Source organism: Salvelinus alpinus, chromosome 16 (assembly GCF_045679555.1).
Source record: "Salvelinus alpinus chromosome 16, SLU_Salpinus.1, whole genome shotgun sequence".
Taxonomy (NCBI): Eukaryota; Metazoa; Chordata; class Actinopteri; order Salmoniformes; family Salmonidae; genus Salvelinus; species Salvelinus alpinus.
The window spans coordinates 33659198-33684073 of NC_092101.1; the positions used below are offsets into that span (position 1 = coordinate 33659198).

General features: G+C 44.3%; 1 protein-coding gene across 1 annotated transcript in view; it reads left to right on the forward strand.

The window, feature by feature from the left end:
* The window catches only part of LOC139541390 (KICSTOR complex protein SZT2-like), a 173931-nt gene that overhangs the window by 118472 nt on the left and 30583 nt on the right, over window positions 1-24876 (forward strand). Inside the window, exons 60-65 of the mRNA XM_071345992.1 lie at window positions 5561-5822; window positions 12644-12723; window positions 15296-15424; window positions 16918-17120; window positions 17622-17715; window positions 17925-18005. Of these exons, the coding sequence (XP_071202093.1) occupies window positions 5561-5822; window positions 12644-12723; window positions 15296-15424; window positions 16918-17120; window positions 17622-17715; window positions 17925-18005 (849 nt within the window). The remainder of the gene's footprint in view (window positions 1-5560; window positions 5823-12643; window positions 12724-15295; window positions 15425-16917; window positions 17121-17621; window positions 17716-17924; window positions 18006-24876) is intronic.

The window sequence follows — 24876 nt, forward strand, 5'->3', positions numbered from 1 at the left end:
CTTGTTATCAGTATAAAAGACACCTGTCCACAACCTCAAACAGTCACACTCCAAACTCCACTATGGCCAAGACCAAAGAGCTGTCAAAGGACACCAGAAACAAAATTGTAGACCTGCACCAGGCTGGGAAGACTGAATCTGCAATAGGTAAGCAGCTTGGTTTGAAGAAATCAACTGTGGGAGCAATTATTAGGAAATGGAAGACATACAAGACCACTGATAATCTCCCTCGATCTGGGGCTCCACACAAGATCTCACCCCGTGGGGTCAAAATGATCACAAAAATCCCAGAACCACACGGGGGGACCTAGTGAATGACCTGCAGAGAGCTGGGACCAAAGTAACAAAGCCTACCATCAGTAACACACTACGCCGCCAGGGACTCAAATCCTGCAGTGCCAGACGTGTCCCCCTGCTTAAGCCAGTACATGTCCAGGCCCGTCTGAAGTTTGCTAGAGAGCATTTGGATGATCCAGAAGAAGATTGGGAGAATGTCATATGGTCAGATGAAACCAAAATAGAACTTTTTGGTAAAAACTCAACTTGTCGTGTTTGGAGGACAAAGAATGCTGAGTTGCATCCAAAGAACACCATACCTACTGTGAAGCATGGGGGTGGAAACATCATGCTTTGGGGATGTTTTTCTGCAAAGGAACCAGGACGACTGATCCGTGTAAAGGAAAGAATGAATGGGGCCATGTATCATGAGATTTTGAGTGAAAACCTCCTTCCATCAGCAAGGGCATTGAAGATGAAACGTGGCTGGGTCTTTCAGCATGACAATGATCCCAAACACACCGCCCGGGCAACGAAGGAGTGGCTTCGTAAGAAGCATTTCAAGGTCCTGGAGTGGCCTAGCCAGTCTCCAGATCTCAACCCCATAGAAAATCTTTGGAGGGAGTTGAAAGTCCGTGTTGCCCAGCAACAGCCCCAAAACATCACTGCTCTAGAGGAGATCTGCATGGAGGAATGGGTCAAAATACCAGCAACAGTGTGTGAAAACCTTGTGAAGACTTACAGAAAACGTTTGACTTCTGTCATTGCCAACAAAGGGTATATAACAAAGTATTGAGAAACTTTTGTTATTGACCAAATACTTATTTTCCACCGTAATTTGCAAATAAATTAGTTAAAAATCGTACAATGTGATTTTCTGGATTTTTTTTCCCTCATTTTGTCTGTCATAGTTGAAGTGTACCTATGATGAAAATTACAGGCCTCTCTCATATTTTTAAGTGGGAGAACTTGCACAATTGGTGGCTGACTAAATACTTTTTTGCCCCACTGTAGGTATTCCTCTTGTCCAGATGGGATAGGGCAGTACGATGGCTTTCGTCTGTGGATCTATTGGGGCGGTAAGCAAATCTAAGTGGGTCTTGGTGGCAGGTAAGGTAGAGAGGTGATATGATCCTTGACTAGTCTCTCAAAGCACTTCATGATGACAGAAGTGAGTGCTATGGGGAGATAATCTTTTAATTCAGTTACCTTTGTTCCTGTACCCAAGAAAGCAATGGTTCCATCTTGAAGCATGTGGGGACAGCAGCATGGGATAGGGAGAAATTGAATATGTCCGTAAACACTCCAGCCAGCTGGTCTGCGCATGCTCTGAGGATGCGGCTAGGGATGCCGTCTGTGCCGGCATCCTTGTGAGGGTTAACACGCTTAAAGTCTTACTCACGTCAGCTACGGACACGGAGAGCCCACAGTCCTTGGTAGCGGGCCACGTCGGTGGCACTGTGTTATCCTGAAAGCGTGCGAAGGGGTTTAGATTGTCTGAAGCAAGACGTCGGTGTACGTAAACACGACGTCGCTGGTTTTCCTTTTGTAATCCGTGATTGTCCGTAGACCCTGCCATATACAGTTGAAGTCGGAATTTTACATACACTTATGTTGGTGTCATTAAAACTTGTTTTTGAACCACTCAACAAATGTCTTGTTAACAAACTATAGCTATTGACAAGTCGGTTAGGTCATCTACTTTGTGCATGACACAAGTAAATTTTCCAACAATTGTTTACAGACAGATTATTTCACTTATAATTCACTGTATCACAATTCCAGGTGGTCAGAAGTTTACATGCACTAAGTTGACTCAGCCTTTAAAACTTCTTATGGCTGCATCCCGCTACCGGGATTGATATGACAACAGCCAGTGAAAGTGCAGGGCGCCAAATTCAAACAACAGAAATCTCATAATTAAAATTCCTCAGACAATCATGTGTCTTATATCATTTTAAAGGTAATCTTATTGTTAATCCCACCAAAGTGTCCGATTTCAAATAGGCTTTTCAGCGAAAGCACTACAAACGATTGTGTTAGGTCACCACCAAACCACAATAAGCACAGCCATTTTTCCAGCGAAAGATAGCTTTCACAAAAAGCAGAAATAGAGATTAAATTAATCACTAACCTTTGATTATCTTCATCAGATGACACTCATAGGACTTAATGTTACACAATACATGCATGTTTTGTTTGATAAAGTTCATATTTATAACAGAAATCTGAGTTTACATTGGCGCGTTACATTCACTAGTTCCAAAAACATCAAGTGATTTTGCATAGCCACATCGTTTTAACAGAAATACTCATCATAAATGTAGATGATAATACAAGTTATACACGTGGAATTATAGATATACCTCTCCTTAATGCAACCGCTGTGTCAGATTAAAAAAATAAAAAAAATACGGAAAAAGCAAATCATGCAATAACCTGAGACGGAGCTCAGAACAATAGCCAAATTAGCCGCCATGTTGGGGTCAACAGAAACCAAAAAATACATGATAAATGTTTCCTTACCTTTGATGAACTTCATCAGAATGCATTCCTAGGAATCCCAGGTCCACAATAAATGCTTGATTTGTTCGATTAATGTCTGTTATTTATGTCCAATTAGCCACTTTGGTTAGCGCTTTTGGTAAACAATTCCAAAGTCACAAAGCGCGTCCACTATAACATGACGAAATGTCCAAAAGTTCCGTAACAGTCAGTAGAAACATGTCAAACGATGTACTGAATCAATCTTTAGAATGTTGTTAACATACATCTTGAATAACGTTCCAACCGGAGAATTAGATTGACTTCAGAAGAGCGGTGGAACGGAGGTCCTCATGCGCATGTGAAAGCATGGTCAGCTCGTGGCAGACCTGACTAATTCCGGTCCCTTCACATTAGAGTCATCAGACAAAGTTCTGTTGACTGTTGACATCTAGTGGAAGCCGTAGGAAGTGAAAACTCATCAATATCTCGCTGTAATTTCAATGAGAGCTTGGTTGAAAATCTGCCACCTCAGAAAAAATTCGAACAGGAAGTGGAACTTCTCAGGATTTTGCCTGCCATATGAGTTCTGTTATACTCACAGACATAATTCAAACAGTTTTACAAACTTCAGAGTGTTTTCTATCCAATAATATGCATATAATAATAATGAATAATAATATGCATATATTAGCAACTGGGACTGAGGAGCAGGCAGTTTACTATGGGCACCTTTCATCCAAGCTACTCAATACTGCCCCTGCAGCCATAAGAAGTTTTAAACAGTTTGGAAAATTCCAGAAAAATATGTCATGGCTTTAGAAGCTTCTGATAGACTAATTGACATAATTTGAGTCAATTGGAGGTGTACCTGTGGATATATTTCAAGACCTACCTTCAAACTCAGTGCCCTTTGCTTGACATCATGGGAAAATCTAAAGAAATCAGCCAAGACATCAGCCAAGAAAAAATTGGAGACCTCCACAAGTCTGGTTCATCCTTAGGAGCAATTTCCAAACGCCTGAAGGTACCACGTTCATCTGTACAAACAATAGTACGCAAGTGTAAACACCATGGGACCACACAGCCGTCATACCGCTCAGGAAGGAGACACGTTCTGTCTCCTAGAGATGAATGTACTTTGGTGCGAAAAGTTCAAATCAATCCCAGAACAGCAGCAAAGGACCTTGTGAAGATGCTGGAGGAAACAGGTACAAAAGTATCTATATCCACAGTAAAATGAGTCTTATATCGCCATAACCTGAAAGGCCGCTCAGCAAGGAAGAAGCCACTGCTCCATAACCGCCATAAAAAAGCCAAACTACGGTATGCTGCTGCACATGGAGACAAAGATCGTACTTTTTGGTCTGATGAAACAAAAATAGAACTGTTTGACCATAATGACCATCGTTATGTTTAGAGAAAAAAGGGGGATGCTTGCAAGCCAAAGAACACCATCCCAACCGTGATGGACGGGGGTGGCAGCATCATGTTGTGGGGGTGCTTTGCTGCAGGAAGGACTGGTGCCCTTCACAAAATAGATGGTGTTATGTGGATATATTGAAGCAACATCTCAAGACAAATGGGTCTTCCAAATGGACAATGACCCCAAGCATACGTCCAAAGTTGTGGCAAAATGGCTTGAGGACAACGAAGTCAAGGTATTGGAGTGGCCATCACAAAGCCCTGACCTCAATCCTACAGAACATTTGTGGGCAGAACTGAAAAAGTGTCTGCGAGCAAGAAGGCCTACAAACCTGACTCTGTCAGGAGGAATGGGCCAAAATTCACCCAACTTGGTGTGGGAAGCTTGTGGAAGGCTACCCGAAACGTTTGACCCAAGTGAAACAATTTAAAGGCAATGCTACCAAATACTAATTGAGTGTATGTGAACTTCTGACCCACTGGGAATGTGATGGAAAAAATTAAAGCTGAAATAAATCATTCTCTCTACTATTATTCTGACATGTCACAATCTTAAAATAAAGTGGTGATCCTAACTGACCTAAAACAGGGAGTTTTTTTACTAGGATTAAATGTCAGTAGTTGTGAAAAACTGAGTTTAAATGTATTTGGCTAAGGTGTATGTAAACATCCTACTTTAACTGTACGTCTCATGTCTGAGCCGTTTAATTACGACTCCACTTTGTCTCTATACTGACGTTTTGCCTGTTTAATTGATTTACTGAGGGAATAACTACACTGTTTGTATTCGGCCATATTCCCAGTCACCTTGCCATGTGTGTACAACTTGTCTTCAATTAGTTAATTTATTACAGAGGAATATTGAGTTGGAATTCTGATTTGTCAGATATGAGTTTCAAACCCAATGGCTTTGGCTTGTTTGAGGTACATCATTCATGTGTGTTTAATAAAAAAAATATTGTCATGGTATGTTCACCAGAAAGTTACTTGTTTAGTAACTTCGAGAAAACCTCACAGCTTCTCCGCCTCCCTCACTCACTCATCTCTCATTTCAACTCTCATTTTCCTCTTTCTCTGTCACTCCCCCTCTAATCTCCTCCTTCTTTCCTTCAATTCCTCTGTTTCTCTCCCTCTCTCCAGCTACAGTATCTCTCTCCAGTATCTCTCTCCAGCTACAGTATCTCTCTCCAGTATCTCTCTCCAGCTACAGTATCTCTCTCCAGCTACAGTATCTCTCTCCAGCTACAGTATCTCTCTCCAGCTACATACAGTATCTCTCTCCAGCTACAGTATCTCTCTGCTTCTCTTCCTCTCTCCTTTCTCTCTGCTTCTCTTTACATCTCCCTCTCATCTACTTCCTCCCTCTCTCTCCCAGCAGGAGTCCAACCCGTTCATCAACCCGACCATTGAGGCCGATGCACTGCTGAGGAGCCCGGTGCCCGGCAAGGACCAGGGCAAGCTGTCTAGCTCTGGCCGCTCCCTGGCCCCCCTCCACTTCCCCTCGGAGCTGGTGCCCTTTGACGAGGCCCTCAGGGACTTGGGGACGGGCCGACCCCTGGCCAACACTCAGGACGGGGCTGACGTGGTGGCTCGGCACGGGACCCAGCTACTGGAGGTCAAGGCTGCAGAACGCAGAGGTCAGAGTTTTTTAAAATGTAATTTAATTTCACCTTTATTTAACCAGGTAGGCAAATTGAGAACACGTTCTCATTTACAATTGCGACCTGGCCAAGATAAAGCAAAGCAGTTCGACACATACAACAACACATAGTTACACATGGAGTAAAACAAACATACAGTCAATAATACAGTGAAAAATAAGTCTATATACAATGTGAGCAAGTGAGGTGAGAAGGGAGGTGAAGGCAAACAAAATATATAAATAAATAAAAATATAAAAAGGCCATGGTGGCGAAGTAAATACAATATAGCAAGTAAAAAATAAAAAATAAACACTGGAATGGTTGGTTTGCAGTGGAAGAAAGTGTAAAGTAGAGATAGAAATAATGGGGTGCAAAGGAGCAAAATAAATAAATAAATACAGTAGGTAAAGAGGTAGTTGTTTGGGCTAAATTATAGATGGGCTATGTACAGGTGCAGTAATCTATGAGCTGCTCTGACAGCTGGTGCTTAAAGCTAGTGAGGGAGATAAGTGTTTCCAGTTTCAGAGATTTTTGTAGTTCGTTCCAGTCATTGGCAGCAGAGAACTGGAAGGAGAGGCGGCCAAAGGAAGAATTGGTTTTGGGGGTGACCAGAGAGATATACCTGCTGGAGCGCGTGCAACAGGTAGATGCTGCTATGGTGACCAGCGAGCTGAGATAAGGGGGGACTTTACCTAGCAGGGTCTTGTAGATGACCTGGAGCCAGTGGGTTTGGCGACGAGTATGAAGCGAGGGCCAGCCAACGAGAGTGTACAGGTCGCAGTGGTGGGTAGTATATGGGGCTTTGGTGACAAAACGGATGGCACTGTGATAGACTGCATCCAATTTATTGAGTAGGGTTTTGGAGGCTATTTTGTAAATGACATCACCGAAGTCGAGGATTGGTAGGATGGTCAGTTTTACAAGGGAATGTTTGGCAGCATGAGTGAAGGATGCTTTGTTGCGGAATAGGAAGCCAATTCTAGATTTAACTTTGGATTGGAGATGTTTGATGTGAGTCTGGAAGGAGAGTTTACAGTCTAACCAGACACCTAGGTATTTGTAGTTGTCCACATATTCTAAGTCAGAGCCGTCCAGAGTAGTGATGTTGGACAGGCGGGCAGGTGCAGGCAGCGATCGGTTGAAGAGCATGCATTTAGTTTTACTTGTATTTAAGAGCAATTGGAGGCCACGGAAGGAGAGTTGTATGGCATTGAAGCTCGCCTGGAGGGTTGTTAACACAGTGTCCAAAGAAGGGCCAGAAGTATACAGAATGGTGTCGTCTGCGTAGAGGTGGATCAGAGACTCACCAGCAGCAAAAGCGACATCATTGATATATACAGAGAAAAGAGTCGGTCCAAGAATTGAACCCTGTGGCACCCCCATAGAGACTGCCAGAGGCCCGGACAACAGACCCTCCGATTTGACACTCTGAACTCTCTCTGCAAAGTAGTTGGTGAACCAGGCGAGGCAGTCATTAGAGAAACCAAGGCTGTCGAGTCTGCCGATGAGGATGTGGTGATTGACAGAGTCAAAAGCCTTGGCCAGGTCAATGAATACGGCTGCACAGTATTGTTTCCTATCGATGGCGGTTAAGATATCGTTTATGACCTTGAGCGTGGCTGAGGTGCACCCATGACCAGCTCTGAAACCAGATTGCATAGCGGAGAAGGTATGGTGGGATTCGAAATGGTCGGTAATCTGTTTGTTGACTTGGCTTTCGAAGACCTTAGAAAGGCAGGGTAGGATAGATATAGGTCTGTAGCTGTTAGGGTCAAGAGTGTCCCCCCCTTTGAAGAGGGGGATAACCGCAGCTGCTTTCCAATCTTTGGGAATCTCAGACGACACGAAAGAGAGGTTGAAAAGGCTAGTAATAGGGGTGGCAACAATTTCAGCAGATAGTTTTAGAAAGAAAGGGTCCAGATTATCTAGCCCGGCTGATTTGTAAGGGTCCAGATTTTGCAGCTCTTTCAGAACATCAGCTGACTGTATTTGGGAGAAAGAGAAATGGGGAAGGCTTGGGCGAGTAGCAGAGGGGAGGGCAGTGCTGTTGACCGGGGTAGGGGTAGCCAGGTGGAAAGCATGGCCAGCCGTAGAAAAATGCTTATTGAAATTCTCAATTATAGTGGATTTGTCGGTGGTGACAGTGTTTCCTATCTTCAGTGCAGTTGGAAGCTGGGAGGAGGTGTTCTTGTTCTCCATGGACTTTACAGTGTCCCAGAACTTTTTTGAATTTGTGTTGCAGGAAGCAAATTTCTGCTTGAAAAAGCTAGCTTTGGCTTTTCTAACTGCCTGTGTATATTGGTTTCTAGCTTCCCTGAAAAGTTGCATATCACGGGGTCTGTTCGATGCTAATGCAGAACGCCATAGGATGTTTTTCTGTTGGTTAAGGGCAGTCAGGTCAGGAGAGAACCAAGGGCTATATCTGTTCCTGGTTCTAAATTTCTTGAATGGGGCATGCTTATTCAAGATGGTGAGGAAGGCATTTAAAAAAAATATCCAGGCATCCTCTACTGACGGGATGAGATCAATATCCTTCCAGGATACCTCGGCCAGGTCGATTAGAAAGGCCTGCTCGCTGAAGTGTTTCAGGGAGCGTTTGACAGTGATGAGTGGAGGTCGTTTGACCGCTGACCCATTACGGATGCAGGCAATGAGGCAGTGATCGCTGAGATCTTGGTTGAAAACAGCAGAGGTGTATTTGGAGGGCAAGTTGGTTAGGATGATATCTATGAGGGTACCCGTGTTTACGGAATTGGGGTGGTACCTGGTAGGTTCATTGATAATTTGTGTGAGATTAAGGGCATCAAGCTTAGATTGTAGGATGGCTGGGGTGTTAAGCATGTTCCAATTTAGGTCGCCTAGCAGCACAAGCTCTGAAGATAGATGGGGGGCAATCAGTTCACATATGGTGTCCAGAGCACAGCTGGGGGCAGAGGGTGGTCTATAGCAGGCGGCAACGGTGAGAGACTTGTTTTTAGAGAGGTGGATTTTTAAAAGTAGAAGTTCAAATTGTTTGGGAACAGACCTGGATAGTAAAACAGAACTCTGCAGGGAATCTTTGCAGTAGATTGCAACACCGCCCCCTTTGGCCGTTCTATCTTGTCTGAAAATCTTGTAGTTGGGGATGAAAATGTCAGAATTTTTGGTGGTCTTTCTAAGCCAGGATTCAGACACGGCTAAAACATCCGGGTTGGCAGAGTGTGCTAAAGCAGTGAACAAAACAAACTTAGGGAGGAGGCTTCTAATGTTAACATGCATGAAACCAAGGCTATTACGGTTACAGAAGTCATCAAAAGAGAGCGCCTGGGGAATAGGAGTGGAGCTAGGTACTGCAGGGCCTGGATTCACCTCTACATCACCATAGGAGGAGTAGGATAAGGGTACGGCTAAAAGCTATGAGAATTGGTCGTCTAGAACGTCTAGAACAGAGAGTAAAAGGACGTTTCTGGGGGCGATAAAATAGCTTCAAGGAATAATGTACAAAGGTATGGTAGGATGTGAATACAGTGGAGGTAAACCTAGGTATTGAGTGATGATGAGAGAGATATTGTCTCTAGAAACATCATTGAAACCAGGTGATGTCATCGCATATGTGGGTGGTGGAACTGAAAGGTTGGATATGGTATAGTGAGCAGGGCTAGAGGCTCTACAGTGAAATAAGCCAATAAACACTAACCAGAACAGCAATGGACAAGGCATATTTACATTAAGGAGAGGCATGCTTAATCGAGTGATCATAAGGGTCCAGTGAGTAGAGGTTGGTTGGGGTCACGGCGATTCAGACAGCTGGCCGGGTAGATGGCTATCGGTAGCAAGATAGCATAGGATGGAGGTCTATTTTTAGACACCTCGTGCGTTTCCGTCGGTAGATTAGTGGGGTTCCGTGTGGTAGAGGGGATCAATCCAATTGGCAAAATAGGTATAGTGACCCAAGAAAAAAATAAAATAAAATTGTCCGATATACTTATTCAGATAGCAGCCGATAAGACAGCTAACGATTAGCGGGCCCCAGATCAGCGTTCAGGTAACGTCGCGACAGAGGTGCCAGTTGGATAACTCCCTCGGGCAGATAACGTCGGCAGTCAGTCGTGAAGGCCCGGTGGGGCTCCGTATCTGCAGCAAAATAAAATAAAAATAAAAAAATAAAAATGGGTCCGGATAGGTGACTGTAGCCCAGGAATGGCTGATGGAACTCCTCAGCTGGCTAGCTCCGGAATGATTTAAGTTTGCTCCGGGATCGACGTAAGCCAATAGTCACACGGTTTGCAGCTAGCTAGCTGCGAAATCAAGGTGCAAATGTCCAGAGCCTGCGGCTGAAATCCGGGGAAACTGAGAAAAAAAAGGCCCGGTATGCTCCGGTCCGAGTCGCGTTGCACAAAAGTGCCGGTAGATTATCGAGCTAAAGGAATAGCTGATGACCACAAAACGTGGGCAGCTGAAACACCAACGCTAGCCAGCAAACCGGCTAACTTCTGGGCAGCTACAGATTAGTTTCTGGCTAGCTTTCGGCTAGCTTCTGGTTAGCTTTCTGGCTAGCTTCTGATTAGCCCCTGGCTAGCTTCCACTGTGGATTTTCAGATTTCAGGTAAATAATACTTTTTTTTGTAATTGGTGAGGCGGGTTGCAGGAAAGCTTTTGCAGGAAAGCTTTTGTAGTTGAGTTCTTGGATAATAAAATATATAAAAGATATGCGAAGAAAGGTGTAAATATATATACACAGGACACGACAATACGAGAATACGAGGACAAAAATGACGTCTGAACTGCTAAGCCATCTTGGTTGAGGAGGATAGTCTGTATATGAACACTCTAATCAGGTGTATGAGGTCAGATCCACTTCATACCCATCTTACCTCTCTGAATAGTACAGTTGAAGTCGGAAGTTTACATACACCTTAGCCAAATACATTTAAACTCAGTTTTTCACAATTCCTGATATTTAATCGTAGTAAAAATTCCCTGTCTTAGGTCAGTTAGGATCACCACTTTATTTTAAGACTGTGAAATGTCAGGAAAGTAGTAAAGAGAATGATTTCTTTCTTTCATCACATTCCCAGTGGGTCAGAAGTTTACAAACACTCAATTAGTATTTGGTAGCATTGCCTTTAAATTGTTTCACATTGTCCATTTGAAAGACCCATTTGCGACTAAGCTTCAACTTCCTGACTGATGTCTTGAGATGTTGCTTCAACATAGCCACATCATTTTCCTTCCTCATGATGCCATCTGTTTTGTGAAGGGCACCAGTCCCTCCTGCAGCAAAGCACCCCCACAACATGATGCTGCCACCCCCGTGCTTCACAGTTGGGATGGTGTTCTTCGGCTTGCAAGCCTCCCCCTTTTTCCTCCAAACATAACAATGGTCATTATGGCCAAACAGTTCTATTTTTGTTTCATCAGACTAGAGGACATTTCTCCAAAAAGTATGATCTTTGTCCCCATGTGCAGTTGCAAACCATAGTCTGGCTATTTTATGGTGGTTTTGGAGCAGTGGCTTCTTCCTTGCTGAGCGGCCTTTCAGGTTATGTCGATATAGGACTCGTTTTACTGTGGATATAGATACTTTTGTACCTGTTTCCTCCAGCATCTTCACAAGGTCCTTTGCTGTTGTTCTGGGATTGATTTGCACGTTTCGCACCAAAGTACGTTCATCTCTAGGAGACAGAATGCGTCTCCTTCCTGAGCAGTATGACGGCTGCGTGGTCCCATGGCGTACCATTGTTTGTACAGATGAACGTGGTACCTTAATGCATTTGGAAATTGCTCCCTAGGATGAACCAGACTTGTGGAGGTCTCCAATTTTTTCTTCTGAGGTCTTGGCTGATTTCTTTAGATTTTCCCATGATGTCAAGCAAAGAGGCACTGAGTTTGAAGGTAGGCCTTGAAATACATCCACAGGTACACCTCCAATGATGTCAATTAGCCTATCAGAAGCTTCTAAAGCCATGGCATAATTTTCTGGAATTTTCCAAGCTGTTTAAAGGCACAGTCAACTTAGTGTATGTAAACTTCTGACCCACTGGAATTGTGATACCGTGAAATAATCTGTCTGTAAACAATTGTTGGAAAATTACATGCACAAAGTAGATGTCCTAACCGACTTGCCAAAACTATAGTTTGTTAACAAGAAATTGAAGTTGAAAAACGAGTTTTAATGACTCCAACCTAGGTGTATGTAAACTTTCGACTTCAACTGTACATACTGTACTGTCTATTGAATTATAATGTACATTATAATGTAGTATATTGATTTGTTTGTCTTGTATGTATGCCATTTTTTTACAGTTTCGTTAATGATATATTTATTTGTGAACTAAGGGGATTTTTAAAGCAATGTTTTTTTAACACCCAATGTCAATGTGTTGTAAAAGGTTTAAAGAGGGTGTTTAAATTACAAGATGCACTAGCAATGTTCATTTGATACAAGGTGAGCCAGTCCATCCGCAGGCGGTAACCGAGATGAAGTAGCCAGCTTTACTTATTGAGGAGATGTGGGTAGTCAGTCCTTGGCCCTAACAGAGACAGACAGTGCCATGCAGATCCAGGCAGGAGGCTCAAGGCCTGGCTGATAGCTGTTAGCTGCTGGCTCTGAGCTGTGAGGGATGGTTAACACGTGCTACATGGCCCTGGGAACACTAGTGTCCTAAATGGTACCCTATTCCCTTTATAGTGCACTACATTTGACCAGAGCCCTATGTGTAGTACCATATAAGGAATAGGGTGCCTTTTGTGACGCATACTTACTTCTCCCCATTCCCCACCGCTGTGCTGTGTGACTAAAGAGTGTTTGTGTGGGTTAATCTCCATGTTGACAGAGATGGAGAAGCAGATGAAGATTGAGAACCTGTTTGTGACTTGGCAGCAGAGGTCAGCGCAGTCCAACATGCCCATCTCAGTAAGTACCACAGCCGTTTTAGACACACCAGAGTGCCACAGCCGTTTTAGACACACCAGAGTGCCACAGCCATTTCCCTCCACACAAACGCCTGTGGACATACACAGCGACTCTCATTCAAATCTCAGAAAATGGCATCTCTCCATCTGAAACACATTTACACACATTTGCATGTGGGCGCAAGTGCTTGTGTGAAATTTGTAAGATTCATCCAAGAGCTGCTATGCTGTCAGGAAGATGGGAGTTTTATGCACTGTAGCTAATTTATGTATATTTAACTCTTGCCATGTTTTACTTGTCTGGGACTTTGGCACAGAGAAATAAATATAATATTATTTATAAGTAGTCCCCTTTTAAATATTACAACTAATTCACAAAGGTTACAAGCTGGCAAGGAACATTTAAAGAGCTTTAAAGGTGAGACGTTAACTCTTAAATTGAAATTACAGCAGGCATCATGGGACTGTAGAGTTGATATTACAGCAGGCATCATGGGACTGTAGAGTTGATATTACAGCAGGCATCATGGGACTGTAGAGTTGATATTACAGCAGGCATCATGGGACATTACAGCAGGCATCGTGGGACTGTAGAGTTTATATTACAGCAGGCGTCGTGGGACTGTAGAGTTGACATTACAGCAGGCATCATGGGACTGTAGAGTTTATATTACAGCAGGCATCATGGGACTGTAGAGTTGATATTACAGCAGGCATCATGGGACATTACAGCAGGCATCGTGGGACTGTAGAGTTTATATTACAGCAGGCGTCGTGGGACTGTAGAGTTGACATTACAGCAGGCATCATGGGACTGTAGAGTTTATATTACAGCAGGCGTCGTGGGACTGTAGAGTTGACATTACAGCAGGCATCATGGGACTGTAGAGTTGATATTACAGCAGGCGTCGTGGGACTGTAGAGTTGATATTACAGCAGGCGTCATGGGACTGTAGAGTTGATATTACAGCAGGCATCATGGGACATTACAGCAGGCATCATGGGACTGTAGAGTTGCTATTACAGCAGGCATCATGGGACATTACAGCAGGCATCATGGGACATTACAGCAGGCATCATGGGACTGTAGAGTTGCTATTACAGCAGGCATCATGGGACATTACAGCAGGCATCATGGGACTGTAGAGTTGATATTACAGCAGGCATCATGGGACATTACAGCAGGCATCATGGGACTGTAGAGTTGATTTTAAAGCAGGCATCATGGGACTGTAGAGTTGAAATTACAGCAGGCATCATGGGACTGTAGAGTTGAAATTACAGCAGGCATCATGGGACATTACAGCAGGCATCATGGGACTGTAGAGTTGATTTTAAAGCAGGCATCATGGGACTGTAGAGTTGAAATTACAGCAGGCATCATGGGACTGTAGAGTTGATTTTAAAGCAGGCATCATGGGACTGTAGAGTTGAAATTACAGCAGGCATCATGGGACTGTAGAGTTGATTTTAAAGCAGGCATCATGGGACTGTAGAGTTGAAATTACAGCAGGCGTCGTGGGACTCAGAAGTTTCACCAGAGGCACTGCAGCTGTAGATGTTTTTGAAACACTACATTAATTTCACCAAAAATGCAATGCCTACCTTCATCACACAAAAAAAGATTGATGAAAACAACGGTCTCTTTCATGCTTAAATAACCACTGGTTACAGTATAGACTCCTCAAACTCAACCCTGGACCTCGAAGCCAGTTCCACTGCGTTTTGTTCATTATTGCTCTCTAATCAGGGGGACACCAGGTGGATGCAATTCATTATCAGATAGAACAGACAACCAGCAGGCTACGGACCTCGTAGTGGTGAATAGCCCTGGTATAGACAGTCAGGAGAACACCACCAGTAGGCCTCATAAGTTACATTCTGTCAGTCCCACTGACTCAGTCAAATGAGCTGGTGGCGGATGATGACATCATCTGTGCTCCACGTATGTGCTCCCTCTCTCAGTATGTCACCACTCACCAGAGCAGGCTTATCCATTACTGGCCAGTCAGATGACTGTCTGGCTGCCTGACTTGGCCCCTCCATAGTGGGGGACCCCTCTCCCTTCACTGGCCCCTCAGGTCCCCAGGCATTATGGCCCTTGATCAGCCTTCCTGTGGATCCCTGACTTTATCCCTGACTTGTGATGGATTAGATATGAGAGGAGATCACATCAGCACAGCAGAGAGTGTTGTGTTCTGTCTCCCACTCCCTCGTCTAACACACACAGTCGTATCTACATCTCTCTGTCTGTTTATCTCCAGGCTGCACAGGGATGATAGATGATAGATGTGTCAATAAGAATGATTTTATAGGAGAGCAACAGATTAAAGCCCAGATGAGATGAGCCATAACACTGAATCAGTCCTTTTACTCTGTAGTATGCCCTGTCTGTAGTGTTTAGTACACGGTTTGATTGTGGGATTAGGAAACTGGTCATTGATTCTCAGTGGGTTGGTGGGTGGGTGGGTGTATTTACATGCTGGTACTTTTGGTATCATTAACTAGAAGAATTCACATTCGGCTCTAAGGACCATGAAATAAAAATAGAGATGTTTCCTTACTTTCCACAGGCAGTGGACTTGGACACTCTGAAGCAGTCGTCCAGACTAGTGCACTACTGCGCCACCCCTCTGCTCTTTGACCCCGTGTTCAGGAAGCAGATCCAGGAAGAGCAGATTGTCCAAACTCAACAGGTCAAGGTCAGAATCCATGGCTGCTTTCCCTTGGGGCTTAACTCAACAAAGCTTTCTTAGTCTCCAACAAGCTTTCTCTGCCCTTAACCTTGTTCTGAACACCTCCAAAACAAAGGTAATGTGTTTTGGTAAGAAGAATGCCCCTCTCCCCACCGGTGTGATTACTACCTCTGAGGGTTTAGAGCTTGAGGTAGTCACCCCTTTCAAGTACTTGGGAGTATGGCTAGACGGTACACTGTCCTTCTCTCAGCACATATTAAAGCTGCAGCCTAAGGTTAAATCTAGACTTGGTTTCCTCTATCGTAATCACTCCTCTTTCACCCCAGCTGCCAAATTAACCCTGATTCAGATGACCATCCTACCCATGCTAGATTACGGAGACGTAATTTATAGATCGGCAGGCAAGGGTGCTCTCGAGCAGCTAGATGTTCTTTACCATTCGGCCATCAGATTTGCCACCAATGCTCCTTATAGGACACATCACTGCACTCCTCTGTAAACTGGTCATCTCTGTATACCCATCACAAGACCCAATGGTTGATGCTTATTTATAAAACTCTCTTAGGCCTCACTCTCCCCTATCTGAGATACTTACTGCAGCCCTCATCCTCCACATACAATACCCGTTCTGACAGTCACATTCTGTTAAAGGTCCACAAAGCACACACATCACTGGGTTGCTCGTCTTTTCAGTTCGCTGCAGCTAGCGACTGGAACAAGCTTTAAAAAACACTCAAACTGGACAGTTTTATCTCCATCTCTTCATTCAAAGACTCAGTCATGGACGCTCTTACTGATAGTTGTGGCTGCTTCGCGTGATGTATTGTTGTCTCTACCTTCTTGCCTTTGTGCTGTTGTTTGTGTCCAATAATGTTTGTACTATGTTGTGCTGCTGTCAGACTAGTGCACTACTGCGCCACCCCTCTGCTCTTTGACCCCGTGTTTGTACTATGTTGTGCTGCTGTCATGTTGTGTTGCTACCATGTTGTTGTTGTGTTATGTTGCTGCCATGCTTTGTTGTTGTCTTAGGCCTCTCTTTATGTAGTGTTGTGGTGTCTCTTGCCGTGATGTATGTGTTGTCCTATATTTTATTTTTAATCCCAGCCCCCGTCCCCGCAGGATGCCTTTTGCCTTTTGGAAGGACATCATTGTAAATAAGAATTTGTTCTTAACTGACTTCCCTAGTTAAATAAAATAAACTCAAGCATCTCCTCAAATGGTTGTTCACTTCTCTCTTACTTAGAAAGATGCCCTTAGTTCCAAATCTTGGAAAGCATCCCAAACTTCCCAAGTGTTTAGAAAAATCCTGGAAGGAGAATTTCCGGAATCAGGATGGAACAATCAGCAATCTTCCAACAGTCTTTCAGCCAGAACCTCTGAAAATCCTGGGAACTTTGTAAAAGTTTTATGTATTTAGCAAATTTAGACAAAGGTGGTCACAGTCTGATGAAACAGTTCACCTCTCCACTCCCACTCTCCTCTCCCCTCATCCTCTCCAGAAGCGTCATCACTCCAGTGACTCCATGGCGTCTGGCAGGAACCGTAGCTACAGCACAGACTCAGTTGACAAACTGCCCAGCCGGCTGAGAGAGGGGCCCTGGTTGCAGGACATCTCTAACACCTTCCTCCAGCAGTATGTCCAGTACCTCCAGAGTATGGGCTTCATCCTGGTCCAGGTCCGGCCACAGTCCCCAGCGCGCAGGTACGTCTTTCTGACAGTCCAGTGGTCCTCAACTCTCTGAACTATACTAGTAACCTATCTTTCTATACCATACTAGTTCAAGTTTATTTACCACGTGCAATGAATACATTGGAAATCTAACTCACCCGATCTCTCAACCCAAAAAAACACAATGAAAACACAATACAACTCAGGGCAAATGTCCTCTTTCTCTGAGTTTCCCTCCTATGATCCTTTATGTGACTGTGAGCAGAACTATGAGCACTATTCATCCATTAGTCATCAGATGTGTTGTGATCCCCTCCAAGCCTCCAATAGCCACACCCCTCTGGTCATGCATGTGATATAACTACAGTAGACACTTGGCAGACACACACACACACACACACACACACACGGACGGATGGACAGACGGACAGACACACACAGTACACTCTCTCTCTGTTTTTTCCCCATCCCTGCTTAACCCCTAACCCTGCCTGTCTCTCTCTCTCTCTCTCTCTCTCTCCTCTCTCATTGTAGCATCCCCAGGGCCCGGGCAGCCATGTTCAGCTCATTGTCGTCAGAGAGGCAGTCCTTCTCCTATAACAAAACCAGGAGCGAGGACAGCCCTAAGGTAAGTAGTGCTGATGCAAGCGCTCAGGATATTCCCACACGTACACTGGCGAAAAGGCACACAGGGATATATTGACTCTGACGCCCTCTTCCTCTCTCTCTGACAAACATGCTCTCTCTCTCTAACGCTCACTCTATTCACACACACACACACATAAACACACACCGCTTCATCATCAACTCTTGAGATAATGTTGTTTTTCTCCGCAGAGCACAGGGTCGGATATTACCGTGTACTACCTCCAGAGGGCGCTGCCAGGGGGCATCGTATTGATGGAGCTTGCCTTTCAGGTGAATCTTTCTCTCTCGCTCTCTCTCTCTTTCAAAGGGGTTTATTGGCATGGGGAAAATGTTGCCAAAGGAGTGAAATAAACACAAGTGAGTATACACAAAACAACACAAACAGAAAACTATACAAATTTAACTGTACATATGGCACTCAAAAGGTAACATTTTAAGTGTTATATCAGCTATGTGCAGTGTTTAAATAAAAAATAAAAAAAGGTTATTCTTTGGGGGGGGTAGATCAGCTTTAATACTGCAGATAGATTATAGCTTCCATCAATGTAATTGTCTGCATCATTTCCAATCCCCCATATTTTTTTATATATACACTGCTCAAAAAAATAAAGGGAACACTTAAACAACACAATGTAACTCCAAGTCAATCACACTTCTGTGAAATCAAACTGTCCACTTAGGAAGCAACACTGATTGACAATACATTTCACATGCTGTTATGCAAATGGAATAGACAAAAGGTGGAAATTATAGGCAATTAGCAAGAAAAAAAAAAAAATAATAATAATAATAATAAAAAAATAAAGGAGTGGTTCTGCAGGTGGTGACCACAGACCACTTCTCAGTTCCTATGCTTCCTGGCTGATGTTTTGGTCACTTTTGAATGCTGGCGGTGCTTTCACTCTAGTGGTAGCATGAGACTGAGTCTACAACCCACACAAGTGGCTCAGGTAGTGCAGCTCATCCAGGATGGGACATCAATGCGAGCTGTGGCAAGAAGGTTTGCTGTGTCTGTCAGCGTAGTGTGCAGAGCATGGAGGCGCTACCAGGAGACAGGCCAGTACATCAGGAGACGTGGAGGAGGCCGTAGGAGGGCAACAACCCAGCAGCAGGACCGCTACATCCGCCTTTGTGCAAGGAGGAGCAGGTGGAGCACTGCCAGAGCCCTGCAAAATGACCTCCAGCAGGCCACAAATGTGCATGTGTATGATCAAACGGTCAGAAACAGACTCCATGAGGGTGGTATGAGGGCCCGACGTCCACAGGTGGGGGTTGTGCTTACAGCCCAACACCGTGCAGGACGTTTGGCATTTGCCAGAGAACACCAAGATTGGCAAATTCGCCACTGGCGCCCTGTGCCCTTCACAGATGAAAGCAGGTTCACACTGAGCACATGTGACAGACGTGACAGAGTCTGGAGACGCCGTGGAGAACGTTCTGCTGCTTGCAACATCCTCCAGCATGACCGGTTTGGCGGTGGGTCAGTCATGGTGTGGGGTGGCATTTCTTTGGGGGGCCGCACAGCCCTCCATGGGCTCGCCAGAGGTAGCCTGACTGCCATTAGCTACCGAGATGAGATCCTCAGACCCCTTGTGAGACCATATGCTGGTGCGGTTGGCCCTGGGTTCCTCCTAATGCAAGACAATGCTAGACCTCATGTGGCTGGAGTGTGTCAGCAGTTCCTGCAAGAGGAAGGCATTGATGCTATGGACTGGCCCGCCCGTTCCCCAGACCTGAATCCAATTGAGCACATCTGGGACATCATGTCTTGCTCCATCCACCAACGCCACGTTGCACCACAGACTGTCCAGGAGTTGGCGGATGCTTTAGTCCAGGTCTGGGAGGAGATCCCTCAGGAGACCATCCGCCACCTCATCAGGAGCATGCCCAGGCGTTGTAGGGAGGTCATACAGGCACGTGGAGGCCACACACACTACTGAGCCTCATTTTGACTTGTTTTAAGGACATTACATCAAAGTTGGATCAGCCTGTAGTGTGGTTTTCCACTTTAATTTTGAGTGTGACTCCAAATCCAGACCTCCATGGGTTGATAAATTTGATTTCCATTGATCATTTTTGTGTGATTTTGTTGTCAGCACATTCAACTATGTAAAGAAAAAAGTATTTAATAAGAATATTTCATTCATTCAGATCTAGGATGTGTTATTTTAGTGTTCCCTTTATTTTTTTGAGCAGTGTATATACTACTGTTCTACTTGGTCAGAAATGTCCTTGTTTTTGAAAGAAAAGCACATTTTTTGTCAAACACCAGTCTCAAAGTCAACAGTGAAGAGGCGACTCCGTGATGCTGGCCTTCTAGGCAGAGTTGCATAGAAAAAGCCATATCTCAACCTGGCCAATAAAAAGAAAAGATGGGCAAAAGAACACAGACACTGGACAGAGGAACTCTGCCTAGAAGGCTAGCATCCCGGAGTCGCCGCTTCACTGTTGACGTTGAGACTGGTGTTTTGCGGGTACTATCTAAAGAAGCTTAGAGTTGAGGACTTGTGAGGAGTCTGTTTCTCAAACTAGACACTCCAATGTACTTGTCCTCTTGCTCAGTTGTACACCGGGGCCTTCCACTCCTCTTTCTATTCTGGTTAGAGCCAGTTTGCGCTGTTCTGTGAAGGGAGTAGTACACAAAGTTGTACGAAATCTTCAGTTTCTTGGCAATTTCTCGCATGGAATAGCCTTCATTTCTCAGATCAAGAATAGACTGACGAGTTTCAGAAGAAAGTTCTTAGTTTCTGGCCATTTTGAGCCTGTAAACGAATCCACAAATGCTGATGCTCCAGATATTAAATCAAATTTTATTTGTCACATACACATGGTTAGCAGATGTTAATGCGAGTGTAGCGAAATGCTTGTGCTTCTAGTCCGACAATGCAGTAATAACCAACGAGTAATCTAACCTAACAATTCCACAAATACTACCTTATACACACACAAGTGTAAAGGGATAAAGAATATGTTCATAAAGATATATGAATGAGTGATGGTACAGAATGGCATAGGCAAGATGCAGTAGATGGTATCGAATACAGTATATACATATGAGATGAGTAATGTAGGGTATGTAAACATAAAAGTGCATAGTTTAAAGTGGCTAGTGATACATGTATTACATAAAGATGGCAAGATGCAGTAGATTATATAGAGTACAGTATATACATTATATTAAGTGGCATTGTTTAAAGTGGCTAGTGATACATTTTTGATCAATTTCCATCAATTTCCATTATTAAAGTGAGCTGGAGTTGAGTCAGCCACTCGATGTTAGTGGTGGCTGTTTAACAGTCTGATGGCCTTGAGATAGAAGCTGTTTTTCAGTCTCTCGGTCCCTGCTTTGATGCACATGTACTGACCTCGCCTTCTGGATGATAGCGGGGTGAACAGGCAGTGGCTTGGGTGGTTGTTGTCCTTGATGATCTTTATGGCCTTCCTGTGACATCGGGTGGTGTAGGTGTCCTGGAGGGCAGGTAGTTTGCCCCCAGTGATGCGTTGTGCAGACCTCACTACCCTCTGGAGAGCCTTACGGTTGTGGGTGGAGCAGTTGCCGTACCAGGCGGTGATACAGCCCGACAGGATGCTCTCGATTGTGCATCTGTAGAAGTTTGTGAGTGCTTTTGGTGACAAGCTGAATTTCTTCAGCCTCCTGAGGTTGAAGAGGCGCTGCTGCGCCTTCTTCACAACGCTGTCTGTGTGGGTAGACCATACCAGTTTGTCTGTGATGTGTACACCGAGGAACTTAACTTACTACCCTCTCCACTACTGTCCCGTCGATGTGGATAGGGGGGTGGTCCCTCTGCTGTTTCCTGAAGTCCACAATCATCTCCTTTGTTTTGTTGATGTTGAGTGTGAGGTTATTTTCCTGACACCACACTCCGAGGGCCCTCACCTCCTCCCTGTAGGCCGTCTCGTCGTTGTTGGTGATCAAGCCTACCACTGTAGTGTCGTCCGCAAACTTGATGATTGAGTTGGAGGCGTGCATGGCCATACAGTCGTGGGTGAACAGGGAGTACAGGAGAGGGCTCAGAACGCACCCTTGTGGGGCCCCAGTGTTGAGGATCAGCGGGGTGGAGATGTTGTTACCTACCCTCACCACCTGGGGGCGGCCCGTCAGGAAGTCCAGTACCCAGACCCAGGGTCTCGAGCTTGATGACGAGTTTGGAGGGTACTATGGTGTTAAATGCTGAGCTGTAGTCGATGAACAGCATTCTCACATAGGTATTCCTCTTGTCCAGATGGGTTAGGGCAGTGTGCAGTGTGGTTGCGATTGCGTCGTCTGTGGACCTATTGGGGCAAATTGGAGTGGGTCTAGGGTGTCAGGTAGGGTGGAGGTGATATGGTCCTTGACTAGTCTCTCAAAGCACTTCATGATGACGGAAGTGAGTGCTACGGGGCGGTAGTCGTTTAGCTCAGTTACCTTAGCTTTCTTGGGAACAGGAACAATGGTGGCCCTCTTGAAGCATGTGGGAACAGCAGACTGGGATAAGGATTGATTGAATATGTCCGTAAACACACCAGCCAGCTGGTCTTCACATGCTCTGAGGACGCGGCTGGGAATGCCGTCTGGGCCTGCAGCCTTGCGAGGGTTAACACGTTTAAATGTTTTACTCACCTCGGCTGCAGTGAAGGAGAGCCCGCAGGTTTTGGTAGCGGGCCGTGTCAGTGGCACTGTATTGTTCTCAAAGCGAGCAAAAAAGTTATTTAGTCTGTCTGGGAGCAAGACATCCTGATCCGCGACGGCCAGTTTTATTGCTTCTTTAATCAGAACAACAGGTTTCAGCTGTGCTAACATAATTGCAAAAGGGTTTTCTAGCCTTTTAAAATGATTAACTTGTATTAGCTAACACAATGTGCCATTGGAACACAGGAGTGATGGTTGCTGATAATGGGCCTCTGTATGCCTATGTAGATATTCCATTAAAAATCTGTTTCCAGCTACAATTGTCATTTACAACATTAACAATGTCTACACTGTATTGCTGATCATTTTTATATTATTTTAATTGACCAAAAAAATGCTGCTTTTTCAAAAACAAGGACATTTCTAAGTGACCCCAAACCTTTGAACGATAGTGTATATACACAGTACCAGTCAAAAGTTTGGACACACCTAGTCATTCAAGGGATTTTCTTTATTTTTACAATTTTCTACATCGTAGAATAATAGTGAACACATCAAAACTATGAAATAACATGGAATCATGCCGTAACCAAAAAAGTGTTAAACAAATAAAATATATTTTAGATTCTTCAAAGTAGCCAACCTTTGCCTTGATGACAGCTTTGCACACTCTTGGCATTCTCTCAACCAGTTTCATGAGGTAGTCACCTGGAATGCATTTCAATTAACAGGTGTGCCTTGTTAAAAGTACATTTGTGGAATTTCTTTCCTTCATAATGCATTTGAGCCAATCAGTTGTGTTGTGACAAGGTAGGGTTGGTATAGAGAAGATAGCCCTATTTGGTAAAAGACCAAGCCCATATTATGGCAAAAACAGCTCAAATAAGCAAAGAGAAATTACACTTTTTCCACATTTTGTTACGTTACAGCCTTATTCTAAAATGGATTAAATACATCCACATCAATCTACCGGTACACACAATGCCCCATAAGGACAAAAAGGAAAAAGGTTTTAAGACATTTTTGCAAATGTATTAAAAATCTACAATTTGAATACCTTATTTACATTAGTATTCAGACCCTCTGCTACGAGACTCGGAATTGAGCTCAGTTGCATCCTGTATCCATTGGTCATCCTTGATGTTTCTACAACTTGATTGAACATGATTTGGAAAGGCACACACCTGTCTATATAATGTCCCACAGTTGACAGTGCATGTCAGAGCAAAAACCAAGCCATGAGGTTGAAGGAATTGTCCACAGAGCTCCGAGACAGTATTGTGTCAAGGCACAGATCTGGGGAAGGGTGCCCCAAAATGTCTGCAGTGTTGAAGGTTCCCAAGAACACAGTGGCCTCCATCATTCTTAAATGGAAGAAGTTTGGAACCACCAAGACTCTTCCTAGAGCTGGCTGCCTGGCCGAACTGAGCAATCGGGGGAGAAGGGCCTTGGTCAGGGAGGTGACCAAGAATCCGATGGTCACTCTGACAGAACTCACAGAGTTCCTCTGTGGAGATGGGAGACCATCTCTGGAGTACTCCACCATTCAGGCCTTTTCTGGTAAAGTGGCAAGCCGGAAGCCACTCCTCAGAAGAAGGCACATGACAGCCCGCTTGGGGTTTGCCAAAAGGCATGTTTTTCAGCGGAAGGGACTGTGAGACTAGTCAGGATCGAGTGGAAGATGAACGGAGCAAAGTACAGAGAGATCCTTGATGAAAACCTGCTCCAGAGCGCTCAGGACCTCAGACTGGGGTGAAGCTTCACCTTCTATCAGGACAACGACCCTAAGCACACATCCAAGACAACACAGGAGTGGCTTCGGGACAAGTTTCTGAATGTCCTTGAGTGATCCAGCCAGAGCCCGGAGTTGAACCCGATCGAACATTGAGAGGCCTGAAAATAGCTGTACAGCGACGCTCCCTTTCCAACCGGACAGAGCTTGAGAGGTTCTGCAGAGAAGAATGGGAGAAACTCCCCAAATACAGGTGTGCCAAGCTTGTAGCGTCATACCGAAGAAGACTCAAGGCTGTAATCGCTGCCAAAGGTGGTTCAACCAAGTACTGAGTAAAGGGTCTGAATACTTATGTAAATGTACTATTTCAGTTGTATTTTTTTACACATTTGCAAACATTTCTAAAAACCTGTTTTTGCCTGGTCATTATCGGGTATTGTGTAGATTGATGAGGAAAAAAATAGTTAATCAATTTTAGAATAAGGCTGTAACGTAACAAAATGTGTAAAAAATGAATGGGTCTGAATACTTTCCAAATGCACTGTATAATAAAAATAACTGGTTGCTTGGTGTAGGCTAGGCCATAAGCCAATTTGTAAACTGGGATATGACTAAAGAGTTAATCAGGGTGATTTTTCAACAAAAAGACAGGTTTATTCCTTTCCATGGTAGCAAGATATCTAGTTTTGTGAACTTTCTATTAAAATGGATTTTAGTGAGATCATATGATATGAACACCAGCATCACCGTCAGACCATTTTATTGCTAAACTACACTGT